The sequence below is a fragment of the Myotis davidii genome, unplaced genomic scaffold, assembly GCF_000327345.1.
Source record: "Myotis davidii unplaced genomic scaffold, ASM32734v1 scaffold1611, whole genome shotgun sequence".
NCBI lineage: Eukaryota > Metazoa > Chordata > Mammalia > Chiroptera > Vespertilionidae > Myotis > Myotis davidii.
In genome coordinates, this window is record NW_006283011.1 from 90,466 (window position 1) to 101,273 (window position 10,808).

The following is a 10,808-nucleotide window of genomic DNA, read 5'->3' on the forward strand; positions in this document are numbered from 1 at the left end:
GCCTTCTTTAAAATTCAATGCATATGTAAAGAAATATACGGTAACCCGAATTTACCACACTCGCAAAATCGCACACAGCCAACCATACACCCAGTATGGTATCGCGATTCGTGATTTTGCGCTATCATACTGGGTGTATGGTCGGCTGTGTGCGATTTTGCGAGTGTGGTAAAATCGCATAACAGCAAAATCGCATAACAGCCGAGCATACACCCAGCAGCGCTGCTGATGCCTGAACGGTATGTGGAATGAAGTGGGCGGGCATCAGGAGGCCACTATGGCACGGGGCAAGCACTATGGGCAGTCTATCTGAAGTGTACCTGGCGTATAAGACGACCCCCCACTTGGAGGCATATTTTTCAGGGCCAAAAAATCGTCTTATACGCCGGCAAATACGGTAGTTGCATTTCAGAGCCATTGTGCTAAGTAAAGAAGCTGGATAGCCCTGGCCAGCGTTGTTTAGTGGTTAGAGAGTTGGTGTGTGCACTGAAGCACCTCAGATTCAATTCCCAGTCAAGGGCACGTACCTGGGTTGTGGGTGCGCACCTTGCCCTGGTCAGGGCTCATACAGGAGACAATCAGTTGTCTCCCTCCCTCCCTCCCACCCTCCTTCCCTCCCTCTCTCCCTCTCTCCCTCTCTCCTCTCTGTCCTCTCTCTCTTCTCTCCTCCCCCCCCCCATCTTCCCTTCCTTCCCTCCCTTCCACTCTCTCTGAAAAGCAATGGAAAAAATATCCTCAGGTGAGGCTTAACAAAAAAAGAAGAAAAAAGCTGGATAAAAGAATATGGATTGTATAGTTTAATGTATATAAAATTTTAGAAAGTGCAAACTAATCAATAATGACAGCAGGTCAGCAGTTACCTGGGGGTAGGATAGAGGAAGGAGGTGGGTTACAAAGAGGGACAAGAGGAACATTTAAAAGTGATGAATATGCTCATTATCTCATGTGTATGTGTATTTCAAAACTCATCAAAGTGTACATTTAAAATATGTACAGTTTACTGTATGTTAAGTATACCTCACTAAAGTTTTTTTTTAAAGATGGTTTGAGCTCATAATAGAGAGTAATAGTTGCAAAGAATTCGTTATATCAAACAGTTCATTGGGGAGAGGGATGCGGTTTATGCTAGTAGCTAAATGGACTACCTTAAATATATTTTTGTTTCAATATGTGGGATATTTAATTATCTATATTGTGATAAATACAAAATGTTGTTAGTTGAGTTTGTAGATTGTTTCACAACCACACTTAATATTTTTCACTTCATTGTATCTGGCCTTAGTGTTCTGGGTATTAACATTTTAAGAGAAACATTGACTATGTACATCATAAAAGAGAATAAATACCAAGAAAGGACATCTGAGATAATACAGAGAATCAAATTGTCAACTCAGATTCAAATGAATTAGCGTTCTTGTGCAGTTTTAAGTTTTACTAATAATTTTAAGGATGCAGGCATTTAAACGGCATAGGTCAATCAGGCAGAAGTTGGGGATTCTGAGCACAGCTCTCCCATGTCCTTCCTTTCTGCATCAGACATGCCTTTGGTTCAGAGTGTTAGAGGAGGTCTCTTTAAGTGAGGGGTGCAAATTATACACAGCAGAGAGAATTTAGGTTACAAAACATCTCCATTTATTACTCAGATAGTTGCATAGGTTTTATCTTATTTTGTTTACCTTGCACAATTATAAACCAAGGACATCCTGCTAAAAACAAAAACATTCCATAGATAAGGACTCTCTTCCATAACAGAAATAGATCTTGTATGTCAGTTCCTTAACTCTTCCTTCTTTCCAACATCACAGCTATCTTGAGAACTATGAAGGTCTGTGAATACTGAAGGTGGGCTAGATTTGTTCAGTATGGTTCAGAAGGGCAAAACTGGTTCCAGAGGATAGAAATGAAAAGGATGAGATTACAGTTTGCTACATTAAAACCTTTCTGACAATCATATGAGAAGGTCTACAAAATGGAAATGTTCTCATTGCTAGGTGTGTGCTGCCAAACAGGGTGCAGGGAAGAGGAGCTTCTGCTTTTCATGCAGGTTGAACTTGATGGCCTCCACTTCCCATCCAAATCTAATAGGATTGTCTTTAATAAAGTAGTACTATTTTCTGTATATGTTACTAGATTTTACTGTCTTTACTGACTTACAGGAAAGGAAAGACATTATTATTTTTCTAAACTCATTTAATTCTACTTGCTATTTTATTTGAAATCTTTTTTTTCCCCTCTTGATTTTCTCAAGTCATTTGTGATTTCCTTTTTTCCCCTCCTCAGTTTAAGATCCTTAATGTACCCATGTCTTCCCAACTTGCTGCAAATCACTGGAACCAGCAACAGGCAGAACAAGAAGAAAGGATGAGAATGAAAAAGCTCACACTAGATATCAATGAACGACAAGAACAAGAAGATTATCAAGGTATAAAACCATTTATAGGACAGAAATATAAAAATTTGATTCCTTTAGGGCTTTTAAAATATAGAATATAAAAGATATGTTGACCTTTTCATACTGTGTATATATATATATATAGTCTGAGAAGTTGAATGTTTTTTGTAGTCCATTCTATCTTCATTTTTTTCTCACCTATTTGTAAAATAAAAATAATTGTCATCATAATTTGCTAATTCCATAATTCATTTAGATTCCATACCATTAGAGCTATGTTTGCAAATGAGATAATAAACTTTTAATCATGTTGTCAGCCAAACTGTGAGCAAATTAACTCAACAAATATTTATTATCTTTTTTTGCCTATTTGGGAATCCTGGTCTTGAGGAACCCTTGTTCCTTCTGATTTGATGGTATGCTCAAATTAGACTCTACTTTTATATAGTCATAGTTCACATTCTTGGATTAACTGGAACCTTATGCAAAGAATCCATGGATACCTCATAAGCCAGCTTTTTGGCATCTCTGTGGCACCCAGATTCTAGAGCCATAATATGGTCTATATATATAAAAGCCTAAGTGACCAAACAACTGGTCGCTATGATGTGTACTGACCACCAGGGGTCAGATGTTTAACACAGGCGCTGCCCCCTGGTGGTCAGTGTGCTCCCACAGCCAACCTCCTGCGGCGCCTGCCTCTGGCCAACCTTTCGCCGCCCTGATTGGCCCCAATCTCTGGCCAGGCCGAGGGACTGCACCCGCGCACGAATTTGTGTACCAGGCCTCTAGTTGTTTATATAATACTAGAGGTCCAGTGCACAAAAATTTGTGCACTCTGGGGGTGCGGGGGAGGTCCCTCAGCCCGGCCTGTGCCCTCTCACAGTCTGGGACCCCTCAGGGGATGACCACCTGCTGGCTTAGGCCTGCTCCCCGGGGGATTGGGCCTAAGATGGCAACCAGACATCCCTCTGGCAGCCCGGCAGCCCTCGGGGGATGTCCATTTGCCAGCGGGGTGCAAGCCTAAGCTGCAGTCAGACATTCTTAGTGCTGCTGAGGAAGCAGGAGAGGCTCCCACCACCACCACTGTACTGGTAGCCATCAGCCTGGCTTGTGGCTGAGCAGGGCTCCTCCCATGTGAGAGCGCCCTGACCACCAGAGGGCAGCTCCTGCATTGAGCGTCTGGCCCCTGGTGGTCAGTGTGTGTCATAGTGACCAGTCATTCCCAGTCGTTCTGCTGTTAGGGTCAGTTTCCATATTACCCTTTTACTATAAAGGATAGAGGCCTGGTGCACGGGTGGGGGCAGGTTGGTTTGCCCTGAAGGGTGTACCGGATCAGGGTGAGGGTCCTGCTTGGGTGCCTGGCCAGCCTGGATGAGAGGCTGAGGGCCGTTTTCAGGCTGGTGGGCAACTGAAGCTCCCAGCCTCTCCTTTTTTTCTATTTTTGTTTTTTTTTTATTCTGGGATTTATTTACCTTCTGTAGCTGTCACTGGAGCGAGAGCCGGTTCCAGCTCTGAGGCCTGGCTCCAGCTCTGAGTCTGCGGCTGACTGAAAGCAGGTATCTGGGTTTGTTTAGCTTCTATAATTGAAACATTGTTATCACTGCCGCTCTAAGCTCTGAGGTCGAAGCTGGCTGAAAGCAGGTATCTGGAGCTTGTTTAGCTTCTATAATTGCAACATTGTTTTTTAGACTGTAGCTTAGAGGCCGGCAGCGGCAGGCGTGGAACGTTGGCTTCCTCCATCACTGGAGCAAGCAAGCCTCCTGTTCGCTTCAGCTGCCTGGCTGCTGGCCGCCACCTTGGTTGGCAGTTAATTTGCATATCGCTCTGATTAGCCAATGGGAAGGGTAGCGAAGTTACAGTTAATTACCATGTTTCTCTATTATTAGATAGGATTGTACTGACGAACTGCTTTTAAAAAAATATTTTTTTTCTATTGATTTCAGAGAGGAAGGGAAACGGGGAGAGAGATACAAACATCAATGATGAGAGAGAATCATTGATTGGCTGCCTCCTGCATGCCCCCTACTGGTGATTGAACCCACAACCCAGGCATATGCCCTAACCTGAATCGAACTGCGCCCTCCTTCTTGGTTCATAGGTTGATGCTCAACCACTAACCCACACTGGCCAGGCTGACAACATGCTTTTTTGTGCAAGAAATTGTTGTGTAAATAAATACTCAGTTTTCTGTCTTTAAATCCCACATCTAGCATCTCCTCTTGCAGTCGACAGCATTCTTTTTTAAAATAATATAATTTTTTATTGTTGAAAGTATTGCATGTGTTCCCCTTTTCCCCCATTGGCCCCTCCCACCCATGCCCACCCCCCACCCCAGACCTTTACCCCCCTATTGTCTGCATAGGCAGCATTCTTAATAATCCTATATAGTAAAGAGCTAATATGCAAATGGTCCTTGAGCTGGGGCCGTGGGATTTGAGGCTGCGCCCTGCTGCGGGGCTTGACGGGGGTGGGGCCGGATGGGTCTGGGTCTCGTGCAATTTCAAGGTCCATGCAGGTGGGTGGGGACTTGACTCTGGGTCCTGCAGCGCACACCTGACTGTGACAGGAGGAAGATTTTCATATACATTTTACTAATTTTCTTTCATCTCTGACACTTCTATTATAGAGGAAGGACAAGTAGCAATATTAAAAATATTTCCTCTAATTAATTTCCTTTTAATGTGCATGAATTTCGTGCACTGGGCCACTAGTCTATCTATATAAAAGCCTAAGCAACCATCCAACCGTTTGGCCAGTTTTCCAGTAGCTATGATGCACAATGACCACCAGGGAACAGACGCTCGGACCAGTAGAAGAGGGAGCCTGATTCCTTGCGGAATTGGCCGTGGGTTAGGTTGCTGTTGGGGCACTGTTGGCCCCAAATCTGCTTCACCCGTACCCTGGACCCATCGGGGGATGTCGGAGGCCCGGTGCACCGATTTGTGCACTGGTGGGGTCCCTTGGCCTGCCCTGGGCCCTTTCACAATCCGGGACTCCTCAGGGGATGTTGGAGAGCCCAATCCCCACAGGCCAGGCCGAGGGACCCCACTGGGCCTCTAGTAAATAATAATAGCTAATACTCAGTATAACTATGGGCCAGACACTGTTTTATGTACTTTTTCAAAGAATTTAATCCTCGCAATTCTATAAATGATTATTATTCACATTTTACATTTAGGGAAACTCAACCCAAAGTTCACAAGTAATTAGTAGCAGCGCTGGGATTTGAACCAATACTATCCTGTTCCAAACACTGTGCTTGTAATTATTGTATACTGCATCTCATACTGTTTTACTGCCTTACAAGATACTTACATAGAGGCCAAATTGACAGTAAGGGAGACATTGGGTTTTAAAGAGTGCATCTCATTTCTTGATACGATCTTTCGGTATTTAATCATTTTAATCTGTTTAATGGTCATTTTTCTTTAGTCAGCAACCTGACTGAACTTGATCTCCCTAGGGTTTTATATGCTTCATGGGGGAGAACATTTACCAGAGTTCACCACCTTTTCTGTTTTGCTCCTCATGACAGAAATGCTGCAGTCTCTTGCCCAGCGCCCAGCTCCAGCAAACACCAATCGTGAGCGGAGGCCCCGTTACCAACATCCAAAGGGAGCGCCTAATGCGGATCTAATCTTTAAGACTGGTGGGAGGTAGGACTGTTCCTCTCTTTCTCCCTTAGCTCTTCTGTGAATAAATTAGGTAATTCTGGATTATAGTTAATGATAACGACCTAATTATTAGCAAAATAGAAAAGTCTTTGTGTTGTAGGTATTTGAGAAAAGAAATCTTATTTATAAAATAGTTACAGGTTTTTGGTTTTTTCTTAAGTCTTGATTTCAGCCACACTGATCTTGGCTTTCACTCTCCAAGGGGTCTTTTCCGTTTTTAAGTTTTTTCTTTTGCATTTTTAGAGAAGACTGGTTTATATATTAGTCTGAGAGAAACCATAGGCTTTGTGTTAGGATCTCTTAGGTCAGTGTTTAGTCATCTTAATATTTACAAAAACTCAAAACCTGCTTGCTATACTTTCCAGCAAGCAGGTTGCGTTTGTTTTGAGTTATTTTGTTTGTTTTTTTTGTGTGTTTTTTTTAAAATATATTTTATTGATTTTTCACAGAGAGGAAGGGAGAGAGACAGAGAGTCAGAAACATCGATGAGAGAGAAACATCGATTAGCTGCCTCCTGCACATCTCCTACTGGGGGTGTGCCCGCAACCCAGGTACATGCCCTTGACCGGAATCGAACCTGGGACCTTTCAGTCCGCAGGCCGACGCTCTATCCACTGAGCCAAACCGGTTTCGGCTATTTTGTTTGTTTTTTAAATGATGAAATGTCCTGCTGGGATTTATGTCATTTCTACTTGAACTTGAATTGCTAAACCTTAAATAATTAAAACTCTATAAGGAATTTCACATAGAACATGTTTCCTAATAAAGCCTCTGGTTTTTTTTTTTTTAATTTTCCTTTAAAGAATGAAATTATTCAAAGATTTTCTGGGACCTCATCTAAAACGTATACCATCAGCTCAATTTTCTTTCTTGTTGTCGGGTTATGACCCAAAGTGGCATTAGCTTTGCTGCTCGTACTGAGCTCTCTCTCTGAGGATTAGTGTTTAGGCTGAAGCTATACAACAGACCCAAGATGTCACCTTGTTTTGGGGGACAGATGAACAGGTGTAGAAGGAAGTGTGCTGGGAGTAGTAGCAGGAGTAGCTTATTGTTGAGGAGAGTCACGAAAATGCAGATGTTGTTTGAGCCTATGTCTTTTACTCACTAATATACTTGTGTGTTCCTAATGATGGTTTTCTTTGAACTATATGTTCAGGCAACTTGAATCAAATTGAAATTTAGAAAATTGGTTTGTCATGTTTAGGGATCTGTTTTTAACGTCTATTAGCTGTAATGTTTTTAGAAATTCAAATTAGAACTGCTGGGAAAAAGGAAAAGAAATGCTATACAAACCCATCTAATTAAGCATAGTAAGATATTAGGTTATATTTAATTATCCATATTTCATTAAAGTTCTTTAATAAAATCTTTTATTGCTGCCAAAATGTAGAGGCAGCTAGCTAGGTTAGCATGCTATGGAAATATTAGTTTCCTGCTTTTATGTTTTTTTAGAGTAGCTTTAAATATATACCACAGTGTTCTTGATAATATCTGTTTCCTTTTTTTGTCTTGTGATTGGAGGAAAGAATTGTTAGAATATTTTTATCCTGATGTTCTCTATCAAGTTCACCTGTCCATATTGCAAGTGTAGCATCTTCCTAATTGATACACAATTGATATCTGTAGTAGGGTTTGCTCCTCTCAACTTACATGCATCCAGCACCTACCAGGGATTCAGTCCTACACTATGGAAAACTAAAAAGTCAGGGGAAAAACATGTTAACCCTCAGTCTATTTATATAGTCCACTGGGAAAGCCAAGTACAGGTAACTTGAGAGAGCTAATTCTGCCCTAGTCATATTCTTTGAAAAATCATTGAAAGTCTGTTAAGTACCAAGCATTTCTTAGGCGGTAGGGAACAAAAATATTGGAAAACAGTAGAGTAAACTTACATGTTATAATGGATGTATATATGAATACAAAGGCATGCCTTTCTTAATTTGGCACCAGTTTTTCAGTCATTTTTCAAAATTTTTGTTAACATTTCTGTTTTTCTTTTCTCCTTCCAGCTCTGCCTGCCCCTAGTTAGGCAAACTTGGGAGACTTGGCCACATTTGTTCTTTCTCACCTCACACTGTGAGGCTAACTGAAATCTGCTGTCTTCCTGCCTTTTCACTGAAACTGCCTTTCAGCCACCAAGCTGCCTCTGAATGCTTCGTTCAGGAGTCTTTGAGGCTATCAGAGCACTTAGCATGTGGACCATCCTTTTCTTCTAGGCACACTCTCTTCACTTCACTTGGCTCTGCTGTCTTCTAGTCTTCTTTCACTGACGCCACCTACTTCTGTCTCCTTATTCCTTTCTGGACTTGCCTCTGCCTAGAGATACTGTGTCTTTAGTTTCTGACTGTATATCCAACTATCTCCTAGACAGCCACCTAGATGTCTCAGAGGAACCTAAACCTCAGTGTGTCCCCAACCCCCAAGCCACTCTGCTCCCTTCTCTGGCTTAGTGAATAGAAACACTGCCCACCCAGTTGTGCAGACTACAAATTTCCCTCAATTTCCATATCTAGTTAATTAACAAATTCTCTAATTCTACTGCTGTATGGCTCTTACACTTTCCCATTTTATTCCACTTCTACTGCAAGATCCTAGATCCAGCTACCATCACCTCTCATTGCATCATTGCCAGCAGCCTCCTGATCTATTTCTGTCTTCAGTTTCAACCCCTTCTATTTTATTGTCTCTGCTGTACCCACAGTGTTCTTTCTAAAATGAAATCTGCTGTTTGATTATATGAGCTCTTCAATGGGTCCTCAAAGCTTGTAGGATAAAGTCCAAACTCCTCCACTTGGTTAACATGTTGAGAGTGTACTACCTTATTGGTTTTATCTCTTGCTATTTCCCCCTCTACTCCCAACCAAGCTGGCCTTTTAGTTCTTTTATCATCTTTTCACCTCCCTCTGTTTGGAACCCTCTTGTGCTTTCCCCCGGGCAACGCTGCTCCTCCAGCAGGTGTCTCCTTGGTATTCTAAAGTCTGACATAGGTCAGTATGTATTTGCTGCCCTGGCTCAGGGTCTTTCCAAAGACACTGCTAATCACTTGCTAGCTTGCCTATATTCCCCGTGAGGTTGAAGAATGGAGGCAGAGGCAAAGCCATTATAACTCCTCCATAGCTTTTAGTGCCTAGCACATAGATGCTCAGTAAATATTTATTGAATGGACAAAGGGTCTTTTACAAGTCTATGTGTAGTCATTTAATAAACTTTTTCCACCTGTTCTGCTCCCTAGCTCTTCTCCCCCTTATTTCCTCATTTTTTTGTGAGAATCCCAACTCTTGAGCTACCCTCTGTACCTGGTTTAACTATCTTTTTAAAATCATAACTCAAAAAGTAAAATCCTAACTTGTCCATCACTCTTGAAAATGGCTCTCTGCCAACTATTGTGATATTTTCAAAGCTAGTGCTGCTGTTACAATGTCCTTGTGATAGCAGTGTAGAGGAACAAGCAGACATGTAAATGTGAGCTTTTTTTAGTGTGTTGAGCACCAAATGTTTTTTAAACTTGTTTTTAAGTGAACAAATGTAGTCACACTAACTGATGGGGTGGATTTTCCTGTTGGTTTGGTGCCTCTTTGTTTTCTTTTATTTTTAACGCTGGGCCAGACTTAGCAGAAAGATGTATATGTAGAGCAGTGGTTCACCAGATGTCTTCAGGAGAACATGCTGAGTGGGGAATTCTGTACAAAGGAGTGAAAAGAAAATTCTGTGAATGAGGTCTCAAAAACTGTTTTCAATTTGACTCTTAACCTGGCTAGTGCTTTAAAAAAAAGTTATTAATATTGTTGATGCTATATGGCAAATAAAGGGAAGATTATTTAGAAACTGGTTATCAAACCAGCTTAATGTTTTCCTTACCTGTGGATTTTGATAAGGTTCTGAGGCATTATGGTTTTTTTCATTTTCTAATCAGGATTGAAAGGGGCTATAAGTTAAAATCTCAGTCTTTCTCATGGGGTAGTAATGCTCTAACATTTGTTTATAACAAATTAAAATACCAGAAATGCTCTAAGTAAACAATTATCTGGATATCTTATAGTGCAGAACAAGGTTGTTTTCCACTCTGCTAGTGTTGAAAAAACTACAACGTAGCATCTTTGGCAGGTGTTAGTACTAATGTGGTTAATATGCTGCAAATTCATATGGATTATATCCCAGCTCCTTAAAATTTAAAATATGTATTTTAATCATCTTGACTTTTGTTAAACTGCTGGTTCTGATTAGTTTCTAACAAGCTCCAGGTAATATTAAAACTGAGTAGCAAAGGGTTACAGACTATCAGACTTTTTTTTAACCCATCTTAAGGAGAATGTGCATATTTTATTAGATATTCTCTTTATGTTCTCATTGTAAGGTTAAATAAGTGATAGTTTTGTTAAAAATAGAGTCCCTCTGGAATCCAGAGTGTAAATTATAAGTACTTTTTGGGCTCTTACATTTTTAAATCTCTCAGAATCATTGTTTGCTTATAAACTAGTCAAGTGGCACCCCCTACACTATAAGTGATATAAGTGTGTCTTATTTACCAAGGACTAGGAACATTTTTTGCCTATCATTCAGTGAATTTACTTAAAGTATTCTATTTTAGACCATTGATTTCTCTTGATTTCAGGAGACTTTTATCTTCTCTTTCTCTCAGGGAATACTTGTGTTAATTAACCTCTTTACCATTTAGTTCAGTTCTGCATGAATATGTACTTTTTTATACTTGGATTTTATTCTTTGAAAGTTTCTTGCTA

The 10,808-nt window shown here is 40.8% G+C and overlaps 1 protein-coding gene across 1 annotated transcript in view; it reads left to right on the forward strand.

The window, feature by feature from the left end:
* LOC102758860 (regulator of nonsense transcripts 2) overlaps window positions 1-6,055 on the forward strand; it is a gene marked incomplete at its 5' end in the record, with an annotated part of 86,134 nt that extends 80,079 nt beyond the window's left edge. The window contains 2 exons of the mRNA XM_015562047.1: window positions 2,281-2,422; window positions 5,931-6,055. Coding sequence (XP_015417533.1) covers window positions 2,281-2,422; window positions 5,931-6,055 — 267 coding nt within the window. The remainder of the gene's footprint in view (window positions 1-2,280; window positions 2,423-5,930) is intronic.
* Between the last annotated feature and the right edge of the window lie 4,753 nt (window positions 6,056-10,808).